The 27,279-nt window shown below is 34.8% G+C and overlaps 6 protein-coding genes across 8 annotated transcripts; 3 read left to right on the top strand and 3 right to left on the bottom strand.

Moving 5' to 3' along the window:
• LOC109328682 lies at positions 14-3,633 on the bottom strand. The gene is made up of 7 exons (XM_019562258.1): positions 3,407-3,633; positions 2,884-2,973; positions 2,694-2,774; positions 2,073-2,204; positions 1,393-1,611; positions 856-948; positions 14-354 (listed from the first exon to the last, which is right to left on the bottom strand). The coding sequence occupies exons 1-7, from the start codon at positions 3,620-3,622 to the stop codon at positions 193-195; spliced, it is 993 nt and encodes a 330-aa protein (XP_019417803.1). The 5' UTR covers positions 3,623-3,633; the 3' UTR covers positions 14-192.
• LOC109328129 (probable serine/threonine-protein kinase At4g35230) lies at positions 4,904-9,037 on the top strand. Its single transcript, XM_019561430.1, has 9 exons — positions 4,904-5,350; positions 5,437-5,572; positions 5,822-5,955; positions 6,189-6,294; positions 6,717-6,802; positions 7,524-7,712; positions 8,155-8,319; positions 8,406-8,519; positions 8,621-9,037. The coding sequence occupies exons 1-9, from the start codon at positions 5,081-5,083 to the stop codon at positions 8,870-8,872; spliced, it is 1,452 nt and encodes a 483-aa protein (XP_019416975.1). The 5' UTR covers positions 4,904-5,080; the 3' UTR covers positions 8,873-9,037.
• On the bottom strand, positions 8,987-11,992 carry LOC109328128 (ATP-dependent zinc metalloprotease FTSH, chloroplastic-like). Its single transcript, XM_019561429.1, has 4 exons — positions 10,417-11,992; positions 9,751-9,934; positions 9,437-9,608; positions 8,987-9,319 (listed from the first exon to the last, which is right to left on the bottom strand). Exons 1-4 carry the CDS (start codon positions 11,951-11,953, stop codon positions 9,098-9,100), a joined length of 2,115 nt encoding a protein of 704 aa, XP_019416974.1. The 5' UTR covers positions 11,954-11,992; the 3' UTR covers positions 8,987-9,097.
• Positions 14,159-15,633, bottom strand: LOC109327352. The gene is made up of 2 exons (XM_019560462.1): positions 15,458-15,633; positions 14,159-14,923 (listed from the first exon to the last, which is right to left on the bottom strand). The coding sequence occupies exons 1-2, from the start codon at positions 15,586-15,588 to the stop codon at positions 14,716-14,718; spliced, it is 339 nt and encodes a 112-aa protein (XP_019416007.1). The 5' UTR covers positions 15,589-15,633; the 3' UTR covers positions 14,159-14,715.
• LOC109327935 (L-ascorbate oxidase homolog) lies at positions 17,413-23,316 on the top strand. The gene is made up of 8 exons (XM_019561107.1): positions 17,413-17,721; positions 17,801-17,910; positions 19,403-19,673; positions 20,587-20,689; positions 20,897-21,242; positions 21,914-22,279; positions 22,392-22,470; positions 22,824-23,316. Exons 1-8 carry the CDS (start codon positions 17,563-17,565, stop codon positions 23,034-23,036), a joined length of 1,647 nt encoding a protein of 548 aa, XP_019416652.1. The 5' UTR covers positions 17,413-17,562; the 3' UTR covers positions 23,037-23,316.
• On the top strand, positions 24,312-26,587 carry LOC109327940 (high mobility group B protein 9). 3 transcript variants are annotated; one of them, XM_019561115.1, is made up of 6 exons: positions 24,312-24,502; positions 24,606-24,684; positions 24,779-24,920; positions 25,089-25,187; positions 25,767-26,143; positions 26,303-26,587. In XM_019561115.1, exons 1-6 carry the CDS (start codon positions 24,348-24,350, stop codon positions 26,405-26,407), a joined length of 957 nt encoding a protein of 318 aa, XP_019416660.1. In that variant the 5' UTR covers positions 24,312-24,347; the 3' UTR covers positions 26,408-26,587. The 3 variants fall into 3 exon arrangements, with proteins under 3 accessions (XP_019416660.1, XP_019416659.1, XP_019416661.1); XM_019561114.1 differs by having other exon boundaries at positions 24,779-24,947; XM_019561116.1 differs by lacking the exon at positions 25,089-25,187 and having other exon boundaries at positions 24,313-24,502; positions 24,779-24,947.

Genomic DNA, 27,279 nt, shown 5'->3' with positions numbered 1-27,279 from the left:
AAAAAAAATAGAGAAAGAAAGAAAGTTCCACAGGATAAATAAAGTTAAGTGAGGCCAGTAGTTCAGGTCCCCTGAAAAATGCAGCCTTCTCCATCAAGTCAAACTGCTAAAAAGTTGCAAATATCTAATCAGAGAATTTGGCTCCAGCTTCGGGACAAGGGTATTTTGCTGAACGAGTTTTATCAAAACTTCTTAAACATTTTCACCTGGCGGCAACTCGGCCACCTTCGGAGGAGTGCCAAGTACTCTTTCCATGTCATAACGAACTTCAATGTTGCGAATGCTGTACCCGACCACCATCAACCAATAAAGCAGTTTGGCAAGTTCAGGTGCACTAGTCTCGGTCACGCTAGTCTATAATATCAAATATGAAGCAAGTTACACAAAAGTCTCAGATGAAACTACTTACAGTAATGGCAAGCCACAAGAGAAGAGAAGGCAGTTCACCTCTCACAAGAATCACACATAGGTCCATAAATCACTTTGAAGAAAAGTAAGTTCATACAAATAAAAATCACTATCAATTTACCTAGTATAACATTACCAAATTATTAGTCAGGAAATCTTTACCTATGTATTTTTTATGACTACAAAGTTCACACAGTTACAAGGTACATGCTACAAGTTCAATCATTCAAAGTCAGGACTCAGAAAGGTAAAACACCCTTGTTTATAGTATACACTATACAGTTTATCATCAGGTAAGCATTGGTTAGAGGATAAATGGTCAAATGTGCATTCTAGAGCAATTTTCCATCCAAGTAAGAAGGAATTGGATAGTAAATGGAGTCATTTAATGATGATGGCTGAAGAAAAGAGATAAAAAATGAGATCGAGATTACTGCGGAGGCAAACCTTCATTTGGTCAGGATCTGAAACAGCTAGTAGACGCTTTATAAATGTATTCATCGCAAACACAACATCCTCCCCAGCACTACTAGTCAAATCCTACACAATAATATGGTGGGTTATTGTGGCACATCAATGAATATTTCAATAAAATATGCACATAGATTCTAACTGTAGAAATTGAGAGGAAAACTTAAATTCGTTAAGCAGAATAGCCTGAGTGGGAATGTCAAATAAAGCTATAGGCAGTATCACATTTATATAGATCACCTAACCAACAACAGTGATTATAACTAACTGATGAGTACATTAATTGAACACAAACCAATACCTTCTTCTGAAAAGAAATGCAATTCCAGAATGTTCAATACCGATTTAACATGTGAAAAATGATATTTAATGGAAAATAAATTTCATAATTAATCCCAATGAAAGCTGAAGTTAAGATTGAGCTACGTAAATTTATATTAAGCAGACAACAGTTATCAACTGGATAAAGGGAACATAAGTATTTTATATTGAATAAAGGAAAGTAGAATTAACCTTTAAATTACGAGGCTCGAGAGATTTTAGATATTCCAACAGTTCATTTTGTGCATTGCTAGATTGTCTCCCAACTTGACGATTCAGCTCCTCGACCTCCGCTTCAAGTAATTCAATGTACTTTTTCGCATCTACACTCTCAGGCCCAGAAACATTGTTCCACCGAATGACTTCACCTGAAACATTCTTCTGTGTACCAGGAGCATAATCTGGGATATCCTGCAATATTTAAGAGTAGAAGTTAAAGAATGTACAAACTAGAGCATACTTGCTCTGAATTTACTTGGGACCGTAGTAGTGTAATCTGTAAAGGAAAATACCATGGCCAATTAGTTGTCAAAGAAAACCTTTTAACACAAAATTCCCAAGCCTCAATCCTCTTCTGTTTTAGGCTTGAAACTAATCTACCAACTAAGAGGATTGTCTCTTTTCTGCCAACCCAACACACACTAAACTAAAGGAAGTCCCTCGGAATTTTTTCTTTCCTCTAAGCCACCCCAACTGGAATTCTACGTACGTAATGTAGTAAAGGATGTGGTTTGAAACTACTGGACCAATTGGTCTGAGTAAGAGTCATTCGGCTACCTGAGTGGTTTAAAAGCACCCTTCACTTATCCAAGCAATTAGATATCTTCTGAACCACAGAATCCCAAAAAAAGAAGGAAGAGAAACAATGTTACCTTTTTATCTTGCACATCAGGAAGGGCAACCTGTTGCAAACTTTCTTGCAACTCCAAACGGTATTGTGCATTCCTGAACATGTATCCAGTCATCATGACACTGTACATGACCTGTGCAAGGTTCTCAGCTACCTAAATCAAAGCCAAATATTCCACTGGAATAAGTATGAAACGGAAGAACTAAAATTCAACGCAGTTGCATGGCCTAATAATGTATTGCTATCAGTATCAATTATGTTTCCCAATAAATTCAGACAACAAGTTCTGTAAGGGGAATAATCTATAAAAGCCTCTGAAATTGGGGCTTACAATGCAAAAAGTTACAAAATGGGGAGGGGGGATTTGGCGGCAAAAGGCAACAAGTATAATCTGATTTTTTTTCTTTCAAAATGATGGACTTTTGGGACTCAGCAAATGGTTAAAAATAAATAAAACACCAAAACCATATAGACGGGGATAGAGATTGAAAACACAAATTTCAATAAGTAACATATCAGGCAAATCAAAGTCTGCCACTTGATAGGAACATTTAGTAAAACAACCGACAAGAACAGCTAGCTATTCATAACTTAAGCTTGCATAAACTGTTTATTATAAAATGATAGAGATAATAAATCTTACAGTGGTAATTGTGACAGTAAAAAACTGAGGGGGCAGTGTTCCAATCATATTTGTCACCGTCTCTCGCATTGCACCCACAACCTAATCACCAACTAAGTTTCATTATTAAGAGTGTAGAACATGAACAATCAATATCCACTTTACAGTGATCATTGGATTGAATTGATATGATAACAAACCAACACCATACCTGTTGAGGTGCTCTTTTCACAAACAGCTCCATAAATTCCGGCTGCACGCTCTTTACATATTCCAGTAGAATTTCTCTCCTGCTCTTTGACTTGCGATTTTAAGACGAATAGTCACTAGTCAGCAACACAAATGATAACTGCTGACTACTTAGACAGAACTAAATACGTATAACTCTTTCTTCAATTACATGTTTCGATACATGTAAAATGACAATCCCCGGACTTTTAGGCCATAAAATCTACCCAAAGGAACTTATCAAATACGACTTTATAAACTCGTAACTTATTGAAATAAGCTCCTTTACCAAACACATGTAACTTATCAATACAAACTCACTTATTGAAATAAGGCCATAGCATAAACACTAACATGTATTTTATTTTTGTAAACTTCACTGGTTGACTAGCTTATAAGGTCCTCAACTAGTATAAGAAGACAAACAAAATTCTAAGATATTATTGATATTTAAATAATAATAATAATAATATATGATATTGAAATAGAGTAAGAAGAATAATTACGAGAGTGGCATTGGGGGGTTTGTAATCGCCAGAACTAGGAGTGTTGGAATTTGAATCATATGCTTCAACTCTGAATCCAAAATTTGAATATTTATATATATTATGCTTTGAATTTGTAGGGAATTTAATGGATGAAGGGGCGCGTGTTTGGAAGGAGAGGAAAGTTGTTGAAGAAGGTAATTGAGGAATGGAAGTTATCATCATCATCATCATCATCAAACAGAACAAAAGGGACAAGTTAGTGAAAAGGATGAGGTTTTACTCTTGCCTTACACCTTCCCACCTACCCATTATTAATTATCATCTCCTACTCCTTCTAAATTCTTATACTAGGGTTCATATTCACCGCAAAAATGTAATGTATTGTAGGTAGGACGAATTACTAGAAAGATATATCATTTTTTTATATGAGTTAATATATATATATATAGATATGTAAAGATTTATACATATGTATTATATCATCTATCATTTATTTGAATTATATTTTCTGAAAAGTAAGTCAATAATAATTAATACTAATGATTAATGATACAATAACAGTGTATAAAACTCATATCTTTCTGTACATACATCTTTTTCTCATCTTATATACACATTTACAAATAATCCAAAACTTGAAATAATCACAATGATTTTATTTTCATACTCTAATGTTAATATTTTTATTTTAAAGTAAAATCATATATTATTAGAGAACTATAATTAATACATCTCACTTTATGTTGGATATTTAATAAATACAAAAATAAGAATTTTTTATATTGTCAGTAAATCACCCACCACTAATTTGTTAATCACAATTGACAAGATTGTTGTTTTCTTTCGGCTTCACTTTTCTAAGTTTCTCAAAATGTCCAAAGATATGCAAATTGATGCAACAACAAAACTCAAATCTGAGCTACAAAATTGGAATTTAACTTTCTCAGATTGGATTCACGCCCAAAAGTCCAATGTGAAAATCTTGAATGGTTGGCTAGAAAGATTTCTAATGTATGGGCCTGAAGAAGTACATGATGATTCAAATGGTCAAGGGCACTGGAAAATATGGAATAGAGTTAACTATAAATATGTCTAAACTACTTAGAGATTTGAGTGAAAAATTATGAGCCTAAATTTAATTATTCCAACTCCAATTTTACTTGGTAATAAAAATTACCTCCAACCCAATAAGCATTATTTTATATTTAAATTTGGTGTAACCCACTTCAAAATAAAAAGGACAAGTGTAAGCATGATCTCCATATATTAATCTCTCATCTCTATTTATAAAGTCATATCTTAAAATATGTATTTGACCTTCAATATAAATCGTTTATAATATTTAGATTATACCTAATAATTCATATAAAATACATTATATATTTACTAATCTCTTCTTATCCGGATAGAATATAGTCATTAAATGATTAAATAATTTTAGAATATTCACACAAATAATTTGAAAAAGGAGAAAATTAGTGGGAAGAGTGAGTAGCTAAGAAAGTTGTGAGGTTATAGATGAATTGTGTTGAAAGAAAAGACAAAGAGAGGTGCGCATGTTTTGATTCACAAACACACGCTTTGCCTAGTTGTGTTGTGAGTTGTGATATTCACTTTTCCTATTCCTATTCCTATTCCTATTCCTATGTCTCTCTCAAACTCAAATTCAAACTCAAACTCAAACTCAACTAAATGGGTTCTTGCTTTTCCAAACACTCTATTCCTCCTCCATACGACACCGTTCCTTCTCCCTCCAACGCTTCCCTTCACAACCTTCCACCCTTCTCTCAATTTTCTCTCTCCGACCTCAAATCCGCCACCACCACCTTCAGCTCCGACCACATCGTGTCCGAGAGCGGCGAAAAGGCGGCGAATGTGGTTTACAAAGGGAACCGTAACGGTCGTTGGATTGCAGTTAAGAGATTCTCTAAATCAGCATGGCCTGACCCTAAGCAGTTCGCTGTAAGTTTCATTACTTCTCATTGCTCAATTCATTTAATGCTCTTTTTTGATTGAATTTGAGTTTCAATTTGAATTTGAATCCATAGGATGAAGCTTGGGGAGTTGGGAAATTGAGGCACCATAGTGTTGCTAATTTGATTGGTTATTGCTGTGATGGTGATGAGAGGCTCCTAGTTGCAGATTACATGGCTAACGATACTCTTGCCAAACATCTTTTTCACTGTATCCGTTATCTATCTCTTCTCCTTTATTGTTATTACGATTTAATCCGTGTAACTGTTTTTTACACTGTCAGCAAATATCAATCACTGATTTATTAAAATATTAAACAAAAGTAATACAAATCAATGGTCAATGGTGGATGATATGCTAACAGCGTAAAAAACTCTTGCACAGATTTTAAACTCTTATTATTATTCTTTGCTTCTTTGCAATTATGTTTGTAACATTTTATTATTCTATCTATGGTAGGGGAAAATCAGACAATTGAGTGGAGCATGCGGTTAAGAGTTGCTCAATCCATTGCTGAAGCTTTAGACTATTGTAGTGGTAAAGGTCATCCGTTATACCACGACTTGAATGCTTACAGAGTTCTATTTGATGAGGTAAACTATACTATAGCCTATAGGACATTACTTTTTTCCTACTCTTCTGAGGTTCGTAGTTATTTTACTATGCTGTATATTTGATTCATATATGGATCAATATCTTGAGTTCACATTTACTTCAAGTGTCTGATTATTTAACATTTGTAGCTGGTAGTATTCGGAACTGTCATGTGAAATAGCCATGTCTATATGTGAAACAAAAATTGACAGATTCTTGATGTTTTTTGCAGAATGGCAACCCCAGGCTTTCGTGTTTTGGGTTGATTAAGAACAGCAGGGACGGGAAAAGTTATAGCACAAATCTTGCTTATACACCTCCTGAGTATCTGAGAATTGGTACCTGCATGCTTTCTGTAATGCTGTATCACAATATTTTATGCTGTTTTTTACTCATCATTCCCCCCTAAACTCTTCAGTCATTCTTGGTATTAGAACTACACTATAAACCTCATTTACGTTGGTCTAAAATCTATAAACCAAGCTATTGTTCTTGTTGTCGAAAGTTGTATGTTTACAACGAATTAGTGTGATGCTGTATTGCTGTATATGTTAACAATATTTGAAAGGGAATTCCTATGGGGTGTCCTTGTATCATTTATTGAGAGTCTTAAAAGAAGTTTTAGCTCAATTATTTCATGTCATCAAATTATCTGCCTTCCAGAGGAAGCTTTTCAGTTATATATATGTTGCTTTTACCTTGAATATCATGGTTGTTGTACAAATTCTTGTAACACCTATGATATATGTATCTTTTGTAGGGAGGGTTACTCCAGAAAGCGTTATCTTTAGTTTTGGGACTGTATTATTGGATCTTCTAAGTGGCAAGCATATCCCTCCAAGTCATGTAAGTCTTTCCTGAACCTCCCAATCTCAATTTTAGAATGATTTTATAGTTCATAGTTCAACCAATATTAATGGCAGAGTTTTTGTATTTTTTATAAAAAGATTGTGTATACCATGTACCCAAATCATTATATGCTGTCTCAAATAGATTTTGGTTCTTGAATTGATATCTAGGCCTCCATGGCCAAGTGGTTCGGAGTTCAATCCTTAGCACCCTGTTCTACAATTTTGAAATTAAAATTTCAGCACAAGGAAAAATTGGACATGTGCATTGTTCATGCTTTCAGCCCTAAGAGCTCTTGCATACCAGAGTGTGGATAAAAACCAGTCATTGGCCTCCACTATCTTAAGCTTAGTTTGGATCCTATTTGATAGCATCAATATAAAAAATAGTAAAGGAAAACAATGGATTGTATTCTAAAGATGATGTTTCCAGGATTTGAACCCACGACCTCTAGGTCACAAAGCAAACAACCATACCGTTGTGCTAAGGCTTACCCTCCAGAATGTATTCTAACAGATTATTTTATATTCCAAAAGCACATAGGCTGCTATATTTTTTTGGTTGGAAATGCTAGTGAGGAACGCGGAGAGTTTGCTTATGGGAAAATTAATGCGAAGATTATTTCATTCTACAATTTCTTCTTATAGTTACTGTGTTATCTTTACTCGTTGTTCATTTTCCATATTACTTAGCAAAGTATTATTCTTTGTCCATGCAGGCTCTTGACATGATAAAGGGTAGAAATATTCAACTCCTCATGGATTCACATTTGGAGGGGAACTTTTCAACAGAAGAGGCAACTGTGGTTTTTGATCTTGCATCGCATTGTTTGCAGTATGAACCTCGGGAGCGGCCGACGACCAAGGACCTTGTTACAACACTTTCCGCTCTACAATTGAAACCTGATGTGAGCTTCTTGCTCCCTTTTAAAAAACATTGTCTTTCTTGTGATTTTTATGAGATCAGCAATGCATCATCACTTAAAGTGTATCTGTCACAAAACAATTTGAGTGACCCATATGCCATTGATGCAACCAAAAGTAGAATCTATTATTCCTCACTTAGTAGTGTTCATTGTGTGGAAACTAGCAGTAGCTAGAGTAAGGCAATTGACACACAACCCTGTGCAAGCCGTTAGATCACTCTTTGGGCATAGATTTGACACGTTACTGAGATGCAGTGGCTCTCCTTGAAGGGTGCGTTCTTTTGTATGGGCAGCATGTTTTGTTGTAATCTTTGGGGTACTGAAAGAAGGGAAAATGGGTTAGCCTGTTTTAAATATGACTACAACTAATTGGTTGCACTGACAGGGATGTCTGGCTAATAATAATAGTCTATTTTGCTATCAGGTTCCATCATATGTTCTGCTCGGAATTCCAAAGCATGAGGAAGCACCTCCTACCCCACAGCATCCCCTGTCTCCATTTGGCGATGCTTGTTCTCGCATGGACCTTACAGCTGTTCATCAGATTTTCTTGATGACACATTATAGGGATGATGAAGGGACTAATGAGGTACTTAATTGAAGAGATAGACAACTTCTCTTGTAATGTTTATACTATGAACATTACACTAACTCTTTCTTTGTTCACATGTTTAGTTGTCTTTCCAAGAGTGGACCCAGCAAATGAGGGATGTGTTGGAGGCAAGAAAGCATGGTGACTTGGCATTTCGTGACAAGGATTTCAAAACATCACTTGAGTGTTACTCCCAGGTATGTCACAGCATGATATTATCATACACCTAGTCTGTAAATGAGAAAATAACAGCATAAGATGCATTTTGTTGTAATATTGATTTGATTCAAATATACAGTTCATTGATGGTGGAACCATGGTTTCCCCAACCGTCTATGCTCGGAGAAGTCTATGCTATCTCTTTTGTGATCAACCCGATGCTGCTCTACGAGATGCAATGCAAGCTCAATGTGTTTATCCTGACTGGCCTACAGCATTTTACATGCAGTCTGTAGCTCTTTCCAAATTAAACATGACTAAGGATGCCAGTGACATGTTGAGTGAGGCTTCTGCTTTAGAAGAAAAAAGGCAACAAGGGAAAGGGCACTGAGTTCATAACCTTTTGTATTCACAGCAAGACTGTTTATGCTTTTGAATTTGCAAGTGGATTTCATTTAAAGGTGTAACATAGAGGGAGGAAGAACCATATTGCTTTTAGAAGCTGTTGTGCTAATTTTGTCCCCCTGAATTTGATAAAATATTTAATTGATTCTTACAGTATACATGTCTTGTGTATCATATGGTACAAACATGATTTTGTGGTTTAAATACAACACTATGCAACATATAATTCGGCTTTTCCATCAATGAATAGACTCATAAACTCTTCACCGTCCACACTTTCTTTTTCTATGAGAAGTTGAGCAAGCTTGTGAAGGATGTCAATGTGAGTGTTGACGATTTCTGTTGCCCTAGAATAGGCTTTCTCTACTAGCTCCCTTACTTCTGCATCAACTATGTCTGCAGTTGCCATGGAGTAATCTTTTTGTGTTGACATCTGCAATAAAAATTATTTGTAAACTGTATTGGTGAGAGGCATTCCTTGGCTTCCAAGAATAATGTTTTCGGTGCATGAAAATGTAAATTACTGAGACAAATTAAGGCATCAACTTACAGATTGACCCAAGAATGGATTTCCACCAGGTCCGCCAATGGCAATTTGTCCAATTTTTTTACTGAACCCAAATCTCTCAACCATCTGCCTTGCCACTCGTGAAACTTGCATAAAGTCGTTTGATGCTCCGGTGGTGACATTTTCCCGGCCAAAAATGACCTCTTCAGCAACCCTGCATTTTCATAGAGGATGAACTTTTCATATTATTCTCAAAGTTGAAAGGTTGCGTAATTGTTAAGAGTTACTTGCAAATGCCAAAATCTAAAATCGAATAGGAAATGTGCATGGTAGTGTTGATTGCATGCTGCACTAACCTTCCACCCAGAGCAACTGCCATCTGATTTTCCAAGTAGCTTCTACTGTACAATCCAGACTCAAGCCTCTCTTCGCTCGGAGCAAAAAATGTGAGACCGCCAGCTTGGCCACGAGGAATTATTGATATCTTGGCTACAGGGTCATATTCAGGCATCAAAGCACCTACTAGAGCATGACCAGCCTCTGAAAATTATAGAAGGTAAAAAGGTTAAAGACCCAAAAATGAAAACTTGGGTATTAAACAGCAACCGTCATCAAGGCTAATCCCACTAAGTGGAGTTAGCTAACTGGACCGAATAATACCATAATATCCTATTGTTTATAGGTCTATAGGCAAAATTTTACATCTAAATATTTCTTAACGGTTTCGCTTAGTGTTTCTTAGTCTCTCTGTATATTTAATGATTAGGTTACACTTCTTATGGGGACTTCTAAAACAACAACTCTTCTTCTTACAAGCCCAAAGTACCTAAGGCGATATTTTATCATCGTTTAAGCAATATGTGTCACCTCAACTTCCACTTAATGCATTTGGTTCTAATCCTATCATGGCTAACTAATATTCAATTCCACAATCTAAAACTACACTCTCTTCTATGCGGCATTGATAATGATTAAAATTGACAAAATTTGAGTATATAACATACAAAATACAAACAAATTACCATGATAGGCTACCAATTTCTTCTTGTCATCAGAGACAACAGCATTCTTCTTTTCCGGTCCAGCAATGATCCTTTCAAGGGCATCAGATATCTCATCTTTACTTATCTCCTTGAAGTCACGCCTTGCTGCAAGAATCGCCGCTTCATTCATCAAGTTCTGCAGATCAGCCCCCGTAAATCCAGGTGTCCTCCTCGCAACTTTTTCAAAATCAACATCCTTAGCAAGCGCTTTTCCTCTAGAATGCACCTGAAGGATCTTAACTCTTCCAGCGACATCGGGTCTATCAACAGTAACCTGCCTATCAAATCGACCCGGCCTTAACAAGGCGGAATCAAGAACATCAGGTCTGTTGGTCGCAGCCAAAACTATAACACCAGAATTACCAGAAAACCCATCCATCTCGGTCAATAACTGGTTAATAGTTTGTTCCCTCTCATCATTCCCACCTCCCATACCTGCACCCCTTTGTCTTCCCACAGCATCAATTTCATCTATAAAAACAATGCAAGGCGCTTTCGACTTCGCCTTTTCAAACAAATCTCTAACCCTTGAAGCACCAACACCAACAAACAATTCCACAAATTCGGAAGCCGCGCATGAAAAGAAAGGAGTCCCAGCTTCACCGGCTACTGCTCTTGCCAATAAGGTTTTCCCGGTTCCCGGTGGTCCAACTAGGAGACACCCTTTCGGAATTTTGGCGCCAAGAGCTGTGTACTTATCAGGGTTCTTAAGGAAATCAACTACTTCTTGTAATTCTAACTTAGCTTGGTCAGCACCAGCCACGTCACCAAAGGTAACACCAGTTTCCGGTACTTCTTGGAATTTGGACTTGGAGCGCCCGAAATCCATGGGCCCACCAAGTCCACCAGGCCCGCCGGGCCCACCCTGGGCCCGGCGGAAGAGTAAGAACAATCCCGCGAATGCGAGGATTGGGAATAACAAGTTCCCAATAAAATTGAACAAACCGCCGTTACTTGATTCGCCTTCGGAGACGGAGATATCGACGCCGTTGTTTGCTAAAATGTCGATAAGGTCAGGGTCGTTGGGTACAGTAACGGAGGCTCTGCGACCGTCAACTGCCGTCAACTGAAGGGCAGAACCGTCTTTTGCGAATCTGACTCTCTCAACCTTGCCCTTCTTGACGGCGTTTAAAAACTCGCTGTAACGCCATTGGGTTCCGTCAGGTATATCCGCTTGTGATTGAGGGTTAGGCGCTGTTTGTGAGAAAGGGGATAATGACGTGGCAGTGTTAAGTTTATTGGGTTGTTGAGATTCAATAACAGGGGGAGGAGTAATTAAATCAGAAGCTATAGCTTGAGGTGTGAGAGTGAGAGATGAGAAAATAAGAGCAGCTAAAGCAGCTTCTGAAGTTTTCGATATAAGTTGTTTTGATGAATTGTTAATCTCATTTTGAACGTTTAAATATCTCAATGAAAGGGGAAGGGTTGATTTGGTTATTTTGGGGATTGGGGGAGATGCAACTACTTTACTACCAAGGAATTTTGAAGAGATCAAAGCGTTGGTGGTGAAGGCCATTGGAATTGAAAGAATGTGAGAAAGGAAATATTATTTAAATGATTTATATTCATTCATTGGGTGAGTCTTATATTTGGATTTAATTTTAGAAGCAGAGGTAAGAGGCGACATGCTTGAATCCATGCCATAAATATTGGGTGGTGCTTATCTCTTATATACGTGGCTTACACTATAGCCCTTTCTTTATTTACCGCAAACTTTACTTGAATATCTCAATTTTGGTTCTTGGGCTTCTCCTTCTACATTGTCCATACAACAATAAAGCCCATTGGGTTAAGTGGTCTACAGCTCTCACAAATCCACAAGAATTAAATCAGATATTGAAATGGAGAGACTTCAGATTTTATGATTATTGTACATGAAAGATAACTCATCAAGTAGCTTTGTCATAAAGGTGTATGAAAAAAGTGTGAAATTATCATTACTAATGTATTTTATTTTTACTTCATGTGTAGTGGGAAGAATTATTATATAATTTTTTAAAATGTTGAACTTATCAAAACATTGGTAAGAATTATCAAGTGAATCCTTGACTATTCAAAATGCAATTGCATGAGAGAAGCTCTCAAGCTAAGAACACTATTAGCACTTGTCCCAATCATTTATCTATCTGGTGGAACATGTGTGACACTGATCATGATAGGAATAGAATGGTATGAGGTGTTCACAACTGCAACCATTTTCCTTGCTCAGCTTCCAAACTTAGATTCCATGGTATGGGTTCCCTAATTGTCATCCCTATGGCTTGTATGGTGTTATAGTGGCTCAAAAAGTAGTTCACTACTAACTAAACTACATACCAATAAAATATTTGAAAGATATGGAATGATACAAAACTACATTACAAAAACTTGAGAAAAATGAATAAATGGAAATAAGAAGAATGCTTAAGAAGTTGCAAAATCAAATTTAAAACTCAAAGTTACAAGAATAAAGTGTATGAAAAGTTGTAAAAAATATTCTGAAATTTGTGTGGAAGTTGCAAGTAGGGGAACTTTTTAAAGTAACATCAAAAACTAAAACATAATTTCAATTAAAGAGAAATTATTTCTCAACCAATCAGAATAAATTGATTTTTTTTGCATTTTGACATGTTGCCTTTATTATAAGATCAGTGTGGAGAAAAACAATGTAAAGATATCATTACTCTATTACATTTCATATCAACTACATTCTTATTTTGAATCACACAATATTTTATAATTAAAAACATATCCACATAAATTTAGAATAACATATACTTTTTTCATTACATTAACAAACTTTATTCTTATTCTTCCTTGAGTCCCACAATTTCTCTCTTCTCCTTTTTGTCTTTGGAGTGCCACATCTTCTAATAAGAATGAACACAAAATTGTTCTTTTGCAAGGAATATTCTTAATAATTAAGAACCTCAACATAATAAATGAGGGAAGGCCATTCTTATTTCAATAAGAATATGATAAGAATCAATGGATTGAGATGCTCTAAGTGCTTCCCAGAAATACCCAAGTTGAACATCGGTTTAACAAGCTTGGTAGTTGTCATTAACAGCCCCAGTTCCTTCCAAATCTATGCAATGCCAGTATTTGACAATCTGGAATCCAGGTACACGGCCATGAAGAATAGACCTTGCCCGAGGTAAGCTAAGAATAGCCTACAGGGGATTTCTTTGGATGCTTGACATTCATTATTTCCATAGCTTTACCATTCTTGTCAATTTTGGCTGTTATAATTGGAAGCATTGCTCTACCAATAACTCTAGCTTTCCCCGTTTCATGTGGATAGTGATTAAGAAACCAAGCAGGTATAGTGCAGTTTGTTACCTAAATTGGACACTCGGGGTAGTTGGGATGGTCCTTAGTGTTCTGGTTGTCATGGGAGCCATTTGGGGCATACTAGAACTGGCTTAGAGATTCACTTCTTTCATCCACACTTCCACAGTAAAAACATGTAACTACACCATTCTTAATCACAACCATCCAATGACCCCAAAAAATCATAACCATGGAGGTTGATTTGCTAGCATTAGTGAGGGTTTAATGGACAAATAAAGATGAAATTGAGAGGAGGCTTCACTTATATGGAGCACAACCAATGTATTCTAGTTGTAGGTATCATGAATGACTCGTCCGAAAAGTTTAGATCAAAATATGCAAGTAAAAAAGAAGTTAAGAAGTAGTACCTGCCAACAAATATTCCATACAAAATCACACATTTAACGGGTCTGAAGACATAAGGTATTTTCACAAATCATCGCCCAGAGTGAAGTTACTAAGGGCACATTTGTTCATGCAAGGTTGATACCACAAGAATTATATCACAAAACAAGCAAGTTCCAACACTTCGCACTGACCATAGCCATTAAAACTATCTAGCAGTGTGTCATCTTACACACGAATTCATCTAATGGGTATTTGAACTTTCAAATGTAACACTATCAAAGGATCAAAAAGTCAATTGTTACTTACATCAGCTGCACTACGTATATAGATACGTGAGCAATGAAAAGAAAGGCCAAATGTATAGGTATGTGGCCAGACCCTAACATTACTAAGCTACAACACGTCCCGTGATGATCTACATCAACCATTTTTATAAGCTTGTTCGATGCAAAACGACAAGTAGTTATTTTAGCCGTAAGGGGAATCAGTAGTTACATAATTGGTGATGAATGAGAGGCTGGACCAGTGGACCCGGTCAAGAATGGCCAACATCCTATTCCAGTAATAATGGTGGGCAACAAAATGGAAATAGTCCTAAGATCAAGATTTGATACCACATTACATGGACAATGGAAGAAGCATCCTTTGTTTCCTTTTCCTTGCCAGTCTTAGGTGCTTTGAAATTTTCATGAATAAAAGCAATAGCACTGTGATGCAGATTAGTATAAAAGCAAGCTTGATGTGCCTAAAGTACAACGAGACTACTGAAAAAACCAGAAAAGCTAAAATAAAAAGTTCCCATATTACAAAGACCACAACATCCACCCTGCACCACAATCAAGAAGAAACAGAAAACATCAATATCATGGCCTTACGTTGTCCAAAAAGCATTAGAACAGACATCAACTAAACCAACTAAAGTAAATCATTCATCTAAATGCAACACACTGAAAAATGATCAATCCAAAGCAAATAAAGATATTTGACCTTAATCAAGATTGAAATGGCTCGATGTACTTAAATTTGGGTTTAAGCCATATAAACACCATGATACACCTCCATCTGAGATTAAAAATATGATCCAGATTGCGAAATCATAATTATAAAATTAATGGAAGAGCCAATAAAATTTACAATGAATTGAATTATCATCACTTGTGATTCCAAAGAACATTTTTGTTGGATCGATAAACTAATGCATGTTATCCTAATCAGAAGAGTAAAAACGGAACTGAACCCTAGAATCTAGACAAGTGATATGAGAATTGGAATCACGTTACACCATATGTGTACAATTAAACATTAAAAGGAATTAAAAAAAGAGAGAGGGAATAATTCGGAGTAGTAGGTGGGGTCATACCTTGAATTTGAGGTGGTGACAGTAGAAGAAGAAGAAGAAGTGGAGGAGAAGAAAGAGATAGAGGCCCAATCATGTTTTGATCGAATCTGATATTCTCGTAGCTGTTCCGCTAAATTCGATCGCGTTATCATTCTCTCTCCCTTTCTCAACGGAACAAACACATACACTTTTATTTTATTTGAGTTTCATCTCTCAAACGGGCCATTACAGGCCCACATAAAGAACAAGAATCACTTATCTCGAAAAATTATTGTCCTCATGTTCTAAACCAATTAGATTTCAATAAATAATGTGCAAAATTTATTTTATGTTTTTCTGATTATTAATTTAATTACATGACAATCTTTAATTATATTGTGACACTTAAATTGGGATATGTGATCTTAGGGCTAAAGTGAATTAGTAATTGTGGTTGATTAAGATTAGAGCAACTCTTCCAACTCTATCACAGCTTATATCATGCTAACATATTACCTATGGTCATGTCGAAAAATATAATTGTAATAGTTGTTAAAAGGGAGTGATCGTTTGATATTGGTACAAATAACAAATGAAAGACATTCTTACACATGATTGATGTGTCTAGACCCACGCTGGAGGTGAATTAGTGTGTAACTAGTATGAATGAGACAACGGCAATTCATCACACTTTAGTATAAAATGTGGAATTTCCAGGTGTTGCCATCGGTGTTATAAAGCCATATTTTAGTTTATATTAACAATAATATGCTATTTGATATGGTTCAATCGCCATATTTGATTCATGGGACGTGACATGTGCATTCAATTGATAAATTAAAATCTCCCTTCTCTCTCTTTTGGTGTCCTGGAGTAGTAATGATTGTGTTATCAACTAACATGTTTTGGAGACGTAATGAAACATATTCGAGGGGCATTCGGTGGAAGGGTAACAACCATTAGGATTTAAGAAATTATCATATGAATATGAAGGGGTAAGGTTATTGGTACTGCAAGTTTTCTATTCGCACTTTCACACATCAATCAAACTTCTAGATTTATTTTACAAAATTTAATTAGTCAAGGAAGAGTGTAAATCACTATTTTTTAGTGTCAATAACATCATTCATAATTTTCAGTGTTAAACCATATCATAAGGTTATCCCATAAATATATTTAATGACTTTGAAATATTATCTTTTTCTTACTTCCCTTCTAAAATTTTGGGCTCTTAGAGTTGGTATAGTTATGGAACATTAAACATTTCCCTCCAAGTTCAAATCCCCTTAGGTTGCACTCCCCCTCTCCTAAAATGAGTTGTGCATACTAAAAAACCATAACTAAATAATATTGACTGTAATATCTAAAAGTTGTATATAATTATTATATTATCTATTATTCATTTGTCATACTTATATTTAAGATTTATAAAATTTAATGAGAATTAAAAATAAATAGTGACTAATACAATAATAATATAAAAATCTTACTATTTCTATACATTTCACTTTTTCTCAATACATATTACCTACTAACTTGGCACTAGTTATTGTAGAGTTTAAGTACTATAAAACAAAGTAAAACAAACCCTCCACATGGGGTCACCCAACATGTGCCGCAATTGTAAGTGGAGGATGTGTAAAGCAGTGAGCATATATAATTTGAGTGAATTATTACTGAGTCTAGAAAATGCAGTGTCCTTATGTGCGTTTAAACAAGTCACATGTGTGACCGTGCACCGCCTAAGAGCATGGAAACAAAACCTCCAGCACCCACACTTGTTACGCTGTAAGCATAAAAGATAACCCATGTGGGAGACAAGACAAGCCAATTAACCCGACCGACATCCATTTCACAATGTTTTATGTAAATCAAATATCATAGAGTAAAAATGAAATTAAAAATAGAGTAGATTTCATTTATTAAATTTTTCTGTTCAAATGATAATAATATTTGCCTATTTAATTTCAAGTCTTTACTTTACGACTGTGCACATCATTTCTGTACCGCACTAAACTGTGTGCCATGCTTTAAACATTTCTGACAATTATAAAGTCTCCCTCTCCTTTTTAACCCCCAACTACTATACTACTATACTACTACTAGAGTAACCAATATAGAGAGGGAAGAGTGTTGATTAAGCGAAAATGGCGCTCAAGTTAACGGGAGGAGCCACTTTTGGCTCATTGCTCCTATGTGTTGTTTCTATTTCTCTCTTTCACATTACTTGCGCTGAAGATCCCTATAGATTCTTCAACTGGAACGTTACTTATGGTGACATTTACCCACTCGGAGTTCGCCAAAGGGTACTTGCTCATTTTTGTATATTTAAGAATTCTGAATCAATGTGAATACTACTACTATTAAATCTATTTTGTTTTACAGGGAATACTTATAAATGGACAGTTCCCAGGTCCAGATATTCATTCGGTTACAAATGACAATCTCATTATCAATGTCTTCAATAGCTTGGATGAACCTTTTCTTCTTTCATGGTACTCTTCTTTTTAACATTTGCGATTTCTAGTCCCTTTCATCTTCCTTTTTTTTGGCTTATACAGTCACAATCGTTCAACTAAGCATAATAATAATAGTTTTATTAAAATTTGGGCTAAGGACAAGAACCGATAATAGTCGAATTAAGTGCACGATCTTTCATTGCATCATTTCCAATAATAATTATCTTATAAACTATCATTCCAATTTAACGTCTGATTTTAGAAAACCCATATGTAGGTAAAATCTTAGTTGGTAAAAAACCTAAGCATGTGTTGGACAAAAAATATCCTAACCATGTGATTTTGTTTAATTTGTAATGAAAAAGAAATCTTAGATTTGTATCGACCCACCGAGTGTTAAGTTGATAGTTGAATTTTGGATAAGAAGAAATGCAAAGAGTAGATCTAAGGCCAGTCTTTGGTACATTATTCCCTAGTACACACTTTTTCAATTGCTGAGTCATATGACTGGCGCAAAGCGGAAACATAGATCTCTCTCAGATTTATGATCATGGATCCAGATCTGGTTCAAGGGAATAGTATAAAAGAAACCACCTTTCTAATTTTTCATTTATTATACGTGAGATTTATCATTTTAATTATTTCATTCTCAAAAGGGCAAAGATGCATGATTATGGGTTATGGCTAGGACCGCAACTTCGAAGTTCGTATGATGATTTATGCTTAGGAAAATAATTTGGGGGTTGATTCTAGACTCTAATCACACCATAAATCATTAAATATGATCAGAAGTAAGTTTAAAAAATTAGGCAAACTTAATTTAACAAGTAAAAGGCAAAGTTGATATGATTGGTGTCTAATGACATGGTCTACCTTATTTTGTTCCACACTCATGATCAGTTTTGTAATAATAGGTCTCAAACATAATAAATCTATTTAAAAATTTAACAGATTATTTTAACTTTTTAACCAATTGACAAGTCATAATGTGTGACGTTTTCCTAATTAGTATTTGAATTTCTGTTTTATGGTGTTGACAATAGTTAATGTTATGGCCCATTTACCTTTTTTGCTTGGCTGTCCTCCACTCTGTTGGATATCTCATCAAGTGTATGGTTCTCCATGTACATAAATTATTACATGATATAAAGATTAATTATATGGAACATGATTATTAATAATTTAAAATTGGGTGGGGATCCATTTACTCACGTAACTTTTTTAACTTACTTTATATCATAGCTATCAATTCTATGGAAATCTAATGATTTAAATCTATTTATGAGTTGAAAAATCATTAGATTTCTCTAAAATTGATAACTAGGATGTGAACTAAGTTTAAAAAACTTGGTCTTGAAGTATCTTGACCCCTCTTTAAATTAGAGGAAAAATATGTGTTTACTCAAAATTTGTAGTGGTAATAAATTTATGCAAGTTTGAATAATGGTATATCACCTCTAAAAGTTTATGCAAGTTTAATTACTACCATATGAAATAAATTAACTAAGAGTTTAGTACATTTATACAGGAACGGGATACAACAAAGAAGGAACTCATTCGAAGATGGAGTATCTGGAACAACATGCCCCATCCCACCAGGGAAGAATTTCACATACATTCTTCAAGTTAAGGATCAGATTGGAAGTTTTTATTACTTTCCATCACTTGGATTTCACAAAGCTGCTGGTGGTTTTGGTGGCATTAGGATCCTCAGTAGACCAAGAATTCCAGTACCTTTCCCTGATCCTGCTGGTGATTATACTATTCTTATTGGAGATTGGTACAAATCCAACCACACTGTAAGTTTTCATTCTATTTATTTTTATCAATTGTTTTAAATAATCTCTAAGATAATACTAGTATGTTTTATTAATTTACATCATGCAAAAGAATATTTTATAGAATAAATTAAAATTGAATACAGTTATTTGTAAAAGTTAATAATATTCATTTTATGGCTAACTTTGTAAAAGAAAAATAGGAAAACATTATTGACTATAAAATATTAGAGTAATTTTGTGAAAGTAAAATAGGAAGTTATTCATCGAGTGGTATAAAGTTTCACTAGATTCCAGTCATTTGGTATTTGTCCTGTTGTTTAAATCGGTCCTTTAACCTACCACTAAACACACGATTTGCCCTGAATGATTAGTAGCGTTAATTAGTTGCCTACTAAGCTAACAGAATGACAGAAAGCACATAGTGTATGACAGTGGCCACTTGGGACATGTGCCAATGCCATACACAATGGATTTGTCAATAGTCTTAAGATAAATGACCCTGAATTCTCCGTACAAGGATCTGATGTCCTCAAGACCCTAAGTATGTCTCAAACCAATTACAATATGTTACATTAGTTAAAAATTCACGACTTTGCATATTATTTCTTTATTGTGATTTATTGGAGACATGATTGAGGACATGCTTAACGATAACGATTCCTGATCCAAATCCTCTTATTATTTTGAATATTATTTGTTAATGTATATTCAATACTTAAAATGATACTTATTCAAACAAATAAATGAAGCACTAATTTTTTTATAGAAAATTTATACTAAATTTTCTAATTTTATCAAATAATTCCTTCTGAGTACTTGACATACATATACTATGACTTAGTGCCTAAACTTTGATTAAATGATTATCATATTTGGTGGATTATAATGAATAATGAATTTCATATCTAAAAAATGTATGGCTTGTATGCAGACATTGAAAGCCCATCTTGACCAGGGCAAGAAGCTACCCATCCCTGATGGAGTCCTCATCAATGGTCGTGGACCTAATGGAGTATCTTTCAACGTGGAACAAGGTATGCACCCACCCCATGTAATATAATTTGTCATTACTCAACTTATGAGGGACTAATATTACATAATAAAAAATGTATAATAGACAAGTTATGATCAAAATTGTGCTAAAGTTGGAGGATGTGCATGAACAAATAGTTAAGTATATAAAAATGAAGAGTAGTTGACACATACTTTCTTTTAATGTTGTTCATCAATTTGTACAACAGGTAAGACTTACAGGCTTAGAATATCAAATATTGGGTTGGAACATTCCCTTAACTTTCGCATCCAGAACCACAAATTGAAGCTAGTAGAAGTAGAAGGAACACATACCCTTCAAACTACGTACTCCTCTCTAGATGTTCATGTGGGACAATCTTATTCAGTTCTAGTAACTGCTGATCAACCTGCCCAGGATTATTACATTGTGGCTTCCACTCGATTCACCTCTAAGGTCATTACCACTACTGGTGTTCTTCGCTATAGCAATTCTGCAGGCCCAGTATCAGGCCCACCCCCTGGTGGACCAACAATCCAAATTGACTGGTCTTTGAACCAGGCCCGATCCATCAGGTATTATATTCTTTTACCTATCCTGTAAGGAATATTGATAGCTAAAAGAAACCCCTTTATAAAAATAACTACATTTTTTAAGGTACATAGACTAACAGCAGAGCTCAATTTTTTATAGGAACTATTTACTTGATTATTTTCTTAGTTGCTAATTATTGTACAAAAATTATTTTAACAATGAACTAGCTAGTAACTTATACTTCCCTAAAAAAGGGGGAAAACTGGTAACTTATTGTATTACATTTTAAAGTAATGATCTACTTAATATTAAAACATTCTTTATAATCAAAACATAATTAAGCCCCTAGGTTTGGGCTAGTGACAAAGAGTTGAAGTAGATTGCATGAGGTTATAGAATTAGCTCAATTAAGCATCATTGCCACAATGGTATAAAAAGAAACATAATTATTCATTTTCTTGGTACAATGGTGACAGTGAAGTTTGAGTGTATGAACTCATACAAACTACCTAAATTTCTCACCACCAACTCAATTATAGCAGCTTATATGATCATTCATTTTAACCTTTCTACCAAGTGTTATTTTTAAAATTAAATCAAGTATGATTAAATTGCTTGTGTATTTGGTTTTTGGTGGGTTCTTGTGTAGTTATTTATGCAACATACATGTATTAAACCTTAACTCACAAGCTGTGCTGTCACATAATTTCAGGACTAACCTTACAGCAAGTGGACCAAGACCAAACCCACAAGGATCCTACCATTACGGTCTTATAAACACGACCAAAACAATCATACTTTCCAGTTCAGCTGGTCAAGTAAATGGGAAACAAAGATATGCAATTAACAGTGTGTCTTATGTTGTTCCGGACACTCCTCTTAAACTCGCAGACTACTTCAAAATCTCCGATGTCTTCCGCGTTGGAAGCATATCAGACAGACCTACCGGTGGCGGCATTTATATTGACACTTCTGTATTGCAAGCTGATTACAGATCCTTTGTTGAGATTGTCTTCCAAAATGATGAAGTCATTGTTCAGAGCTATCATCTTGATGGCTACTCTTTCTTTGTTGTTGGGTAATACATTAATCTTTTTAATGCTTTAGTATATTCTTTCTTTTTACCTTCCTGAAATTGATATAGTAATCAATTATTTGTTGGCCTAAAATATTTGAATTGTATTATGTAGCATGGATGGAGGGCAATGGACACCGGCTAGCCGGAAACAGTACAATCTTCGAGATGCAGTTTCACGTTGCACCACTCAGGTGAGAATAAGCAATGGTCCATGACCATCGTGTTTTGTAGCCTAACCAAATAGTAGTCCCAGTAAGCTACCACACGCACTTTGATCCAGTGCCGTGTTCATGCCAGACATATATTCATATCACACACTTCAATTCATAGATACTTAGAATTTTTATAGTGGTTAAAATGTCACAATAGTTAGATAATATTTGCACTTTATCTGGGTTACAAGCTTACAATTACTCACATTATCTTTAAATTATTGTTGTTCTCTTTCAGTTTAAGATTCGTGCTTCTCCTTGTATTAATTAATTGCATATGTTGGATCATAGCACTGTCCTATAATGTCTTAAACTTTCTTAATTTTGTGCAGGTATATCCTAAGTCATGGACTGCTATTTATGTTGCACTAGACAATGTGGGAATGTGGAACTTGAGGTCTGAGTTTTGGGCACGACAATATCTTGGACAACAGTTTTATTTGCGTGTTTATACAACATCAACTTCAATCAGAGATGAGTTTCCAATTCCAAAGAATGCACGTCTATGTGGTAAGGCAAGTGGGAGACACACACGACCCCTTTGACCCAGCAACCTTAACTTTAAAGGGTCCACACATTTCTAGCTTTAGATTATGAAAAGTAGTTAACTCATCTGCTTCTCATTTTATTGTTGAGTGCTTTCATTTATTTATGCTATGCTCTGTTAAGTGATGTACTTGTATAATTTTCATCTCTAAAATTGACCCCATCTCTGGGTCACATTCTTTCCCAAAGGAAAAAAAGAAGTACTATATTCTGTTTGTATTATCTCAAATGTTACTTGTTTTACTAGTATTATATAAAGTTTGGCATTTGGCACAGGCAGAGCAAAGATTATGATGATCCATTTGTGAAAAAAATGTAGAACTGTAATTCCATTATCTTTTTACTTCTCCCACAATACATTTCACAGTAGAGACGATTGAAGATGAACTAAGTTTAGAAAGAACGCTTATCATAAATCTAAAACAACATAAATTGTAACTAGCAGAGTTACAAATATTTAACCTTTGTTATCACTCATGTCTTTTCAACAATAAGCCAAATTTCTCACTTATAGCGTGCGTTTGAATACCTCGTTTAAGATTGTATTGGATAAATGAATATATGGGATAAATCGTTTAAGAAATTGATAAATGAAAATCACAAGTTATTTTATATTTTTCTCATTAAATTTGAATAACTCAATATATATTAAATGATGATCATTAATCATCCCTGCAAGGCTGCAACTTTACATCAAACTTAATATTTTAACAATTAATAATGTTAATTATTATCATGGAAAATTTACATATGCTATAATATATAAATATAAATACATATATAAATTATTGAAGACGCAATAGATTATAATCACAATTACTATTTTTATCTTTTAAGATTTAATTTCTATTTTTTAAAATTGATTAAACTTAATACAAGCCAAGTGGCGTTCATTAATTATTTCTTAATGCAATTTTATTTTAAACTTGATATTTAGAAGCTAATAATTTCATTTATGTAAATATAAATTCGAATATTAACTATTGGAGAACTAAAAATGATATATTTGTCTGGTGTATACTCTATAGTGTTGGAGGTCCTTAGGATAACAGAAATAAAGGTGTGATAGAGATAAGTGAGTTGAAATGTTTAAAAATATTTGATTCTTTGATGTATAACAAGATACGGTTCAGGCATTGAAGAACACAGTAGTCAGAAAGCAGCACAAGCACAAGTGCATGTCAACGCCAGCGCAGAACCATGTCAGGCTACAAATCAAACAAATAAACATACAAATACAAATACTTCCAATTACTTTTTAATTTCACTTCACACTTCACACTTCACTCACTCTCTCTTATATTTTGAGAATGTCCATGGTGGAGAGAAGAAGCATGGGCCATAGGGGTGAGGAAGATAACCACTACCCTCCTCCACTTGCCTCTCACGAGGACTTAGTGAAGGACCCCAATGTCTTTTGGGACACTCTTAGGCGTTTTCATTTTCTTATGGCTACCAAATTTATGTAAGTTTCTATGTCTTCTTTTTTATTATTATTCTTCTACTTTGGTTATAACTTGTTGCTATGATTAAATTATACCAAATTATTTTATCATAATGTTGTGAAGGATTCCTGTGATCGGAGGAAAGGAGCTGGATTTGCACGTTCTTTACGTTGAGGTTACTAGAAGATGTGGCTATCAAAAGGTACCAACCTTCCACATAACCTCGTTAACACACTCCAAAATCCAAATTAGTTATTAACCACAAAAATGATGGATTATGAGGATTTGTAATGCAGGTGGTTGCTGAGAAGAAATGGAGGGAAGTGGGTAACGTGTTCAATTTCTCAGCTACCACTACTAGTGCTTCTTTTGTGCTGAGGAAACACTATCTCACTCTCCTTTATCATTATGAACAAGTTCATTTCTTCAAACTTCAGGGTCCGGTGTTAACTACATTACCACCGGGTACTTTATTCTTTTTTTATTTATATATTTAATCGTGTCTAATGTAAGGTTCGGCTTAGAAGGTTATCTCAGTCGGTATTTGTTGTCAGAATGGCAAATAAAACTTATATGCTTGACACTGACCTTATTATGGTCCTGCAGATGCAGCTTCTGCAAGCAACCATTCCTGGAGACCTGACTTAGCTATCGTTCAATACTCGCCTAAGCCAATCGAAGATCATCTTGATTCCAATGCTGAAGGTATATTGAAAAATTCTTTAGCCTGGATTTTTCTTGTTTAGAGGTGTTGCTATTGAGATGAAGTATTTAATATTGCGGTGTGGTCTTTAATTACAAAATGATGTGGCTACATCAGATTGCATCGCAATTGTATGTGTCCGCGATATATGGGCCTCATCGGGTTCAAAATTGTTTTTCATTTAGCAAAATGTTGTACACAATTTAAAACCATTCATATAATTATGTTTATCATGTGGAAAAAATAGACTATGTGTTGCATCCATCTCTCTTTGCACACAATTTAATTCAACTTACAAGGATTCTTTGCTGAGTGGGTACTACACATGATTGATATAACGTTGCTAAGGTTATAATGTACTATAACCATAATTTGAAATGATTGAATAATGATGTAACCAGAAAAAAAATTGCAACATGTTTGTCTCTACACCAAATAAGTTGGCAACGAGAATTAAAGCCTCTTTGGGGTTTTCTGAGGGATCTTATGTTATTTGCTTGTTTTGTTTATTTTGGTTCTTGCATTGCATTATTGAAAGACCTTATCAATGCTGAATATATTAGTGTCTGTTCTTTGTTCAGATTCTTCATTTATTTTTGGGGAAGGAACCATCGATGGAAAATTTGAATGTGGTTATTTAGTGTCTGTGAAACTGGGTTGTGAGGTTCTGAGAGGGGTGCTTTATCATCCAGACCCATCAGTTCCTCCGCCACAGGTTCAGCAATATGAGAATGCCATTGTACCATTCAGTAACAACAACAAACCTGGAAGTTCTGGTAGAAGAAGAAAAAACAAAAGAAGGTGGGACCCCAACTACCCAAAGCCCAATAGGAGTGGCTATAACTTCTACTTTGCTGAGAAGCATTACAAGCTCAAAGAACTTTACCCAAATAGAGAAAGGGAATTTACCAAAATGATTGGCCAGTCTTGGAATTGTCTTAGCTCTGAAGAAAGAATGGTAATAAATAGAAAGGTCTTCCTTTGATTTTTTTTTGTGTGCATATTAATCTGTCTTTTTGCATTATGTGCATCTTTGTTATCTCCTACTATCAAAGTTGAGGTGTGAGTAATTTTTAGTAAAGCATGGTGTACTTAAGTGGTATTTTATTTAATGCAGGTTTACCAGAACATTGGCTTAAAGGACAAAGAGAGGTACAAGAGAGAAGTGAAGGAGTACAAAGAGAAAATGATGGTTGGACAGACAGAAACTAAACGTCCATAAATATTGATGGTAGTCTCTTTATAGCAGCAAAACATTGACTGGATAACTATTTGATGAGAATTTACAAATCTTTTTGACTTTTTATAGAGATATTGTTGTGGACCATGGTGTACTTGACTTTGGTCAACAGTGTTAGTGGTTGACTTTTTTAATATTTTAAACTAGTGGTTGATTGTGGGACTCTTTTCTTTTCCCTTTGTTTAATCAATCTAACAGTTTTAGAGAGCTACTCAAGTGAATACGGTTTTAAGGTAGAAATTGTGAGAACAATACATCTAGGCCTTATAATCAATCATAAATAATTAGGATTAAAAGTTTGTTATTGATCATATGATAGTCATGTATGTGTATCTTTTAATCTTAATCATTCAATCAAGATCTAATAGTATATTGAATATTCTTATTTCTCACAATAGCGTATTGATCTCACGTGGGTAGCTCCCTTTCTTTCCATACCAATACCATTGGAGTGCGAAAACTATAAAGATTATATATACTATTGTCCTAAAGATCTATGAGTTCCATCAAGCAACATCCATGTTATTTTTTTTAAGATCTCTAAGTTCCATCATTGATTTGTTAATCGTCATTTACTCTAAAAAAAAATTAATACAAATCAATGGTTATGGTGGACAGATTTTAAACTCTTTTTTTAATGTCAGATTATATAATTACTAAATCGATTCCATGGGCCAAGTTGCCCTAAGGCTCACATGATAAGCATTATAGTTTGGGCCTAGTTAGCTTAAAAATGGATGGCGCCTTTTGGGCTCACACCCGTTTAGCCTTTCATGCTTGATGATGGTTGGGCCACTAGTGGGTGTGGGTCACATCAATAATTTATTTTCTCCAATTTCAAAACAAATAAATAA

This window comes from Lupinus angustifolius, chromosome LG15 (assembly GCF_001865875.1).
Source record: "Lupinus angustifolius cultivar Tanjil chromosome LG15, LupAngTanjil_v1.0, whole genome shotgun sequence".
NCBI classification, from domain to species: domain Eukaryota; kingdom Viridiplantae; phylum Streptophyta; class Magnoliopsida; order Fabales; family Fabaceae; genus Lupinus; species Lupinus angustifolius.
The sequence above is the reverse complement of the archived record's forward strand: the minus strand, read 5'-3'. Positions and strand labels throughout refer to the sequence as shown.

What these genes read in the sequence shown, in the direction of transcription:
- LOC109328129 (XM_019561430.1), top strand. Translation starts at nt 5,081, where the DNA reads ATGGGTTCTTGCTTTTCCAAACACTCTATTCCTCCTCCATACGACACC. An exon ending in AGCATATCCCTCCAAGTCAT is followed by an intron (nt 6,803 to 7,523) that starts GTAAGTCTTTCC and finishes TTGTCCATGCAG; the next exon opens with GCTCTTGACATGATAAAGGG. An exon ending in ATGATGAAGGGACTAATGAG is followed by an intron (nt 8,320 to 8,405) that starts GTACTTAATTGA and finishes TCACATGTTTAG; the next exon opens with TTGTCTTTCCAAGAGTGGAC.
- LOC109327352 (XM_019560462.1), bottom strand. Translation starts at nt 15,588, where the DNA reads ATGATAACGCGATCGAATTTAGCGGAACAGCTACGAGAATATCAGATT. An exon ending in GTCACCACCTCAAATTCAAG is followed by an intron (nt 14,924 to 15,457) that starts GTATGACCCCAC and finishes ATTGTGGTGCAG; the next exon opens with GGTGGATGTTGTGGTCTTTG.
- LOC109328682 (XM_019562258.1), bottom strand. Translation starts at nt 3,622, where the DNA reads ATGATGATGATGATGATGATAACTTCCATTCCTCAATTACCTTCTTCA. An exon ending in TTACTGTCACAATTACCACT is followed by an intron (nt 2,205 to 2,693) that starts GTAAGATTTATT and finishes GCTTTGATTTAG; the next exon opens with GTAGCTGAGAACCTTGCACA. An exon ending in CTGATGTGCAAGATAAAAAG is followed by an intron (nt 1,612 to 2,072) that starts GTAACATTGTTT and finishes TAAATATTGCAG; the next exon opens with GATATCCCAGATTATGCTCC.
- LOC109327935 (XM_019561107.1), top strand. Translation starts at nt 17,563, where the DNA reads ATGGCGCTCAAGTTAACGGGAGGAGCCACTTTTGGCTCATTGCTCCTA. An exon ending in CACTCGGAGTTCGCCAAAGG is followed by an intron (nt 17,722 to 17,800) that starts GTACTTGCTCAT and finishes TTTGTTTTACAG; the next exon opens with GGAATACTTATAAATGGACA. An exon ending in GGTACAAATCCAACCACACT is followed by an intron (nt 19,674 to 20,586) that starts GTAAGTTTTCAT and finishes GCTTGTATGCAG; the next exon opens with ACATTGAAAGCCCATCTTGA.
- LOC109327940 (XM_019561114.1), top strand. Translation starts at nt 24,348, where the DNA reads ATGTCCATGGTGGAGAGAAGAAGCATGGGCCATAGGGGTGAGGAAGAT. An exon ending in GAAGATGTGGCTATCAAAAG is followed by an intron (nt 24,685 to 24,778) that starts GTACCAACCTTC and finishes TTTGTAATGCAG; the next exon opens with GTGGTTGCTGAGAAGAAATG. An exon ending in TTAGCTCTGAAGAAAGAATG is followed by an intron (nt 26,144 to 26,302) that starts GTAATAAATAGA and finishes TATTTAATGCAG; the next exon opens with GTTTACCAGAACATTGGCTT.
- LOC109328128 (XM_019561429.1), bottom strand. Translation starts at nt 11,953, where the DNA reads ATGGCCTTCACCACCAACGCTTTGATCTCTTCAAAATTCCTTGGTAGT. An exon ending in GAAATTGGTAGCCTATCATG is followed by an intron (nt 9,935 to 10,416) that starts GTAATTTGTTTG and finishes TATAATTTTCAG; the next exon opens with AGGCTGGTCATGCTCTAGTA. An exon ending in ATCCATTCTTGGGTCAATCT is followed by an intron (nt 9,320 to 9,436) that starts GTAAGTTGATGC and finishes TTTTTATTGCAG; the next exon opens with ATGTCAACACAAAAAGATTA.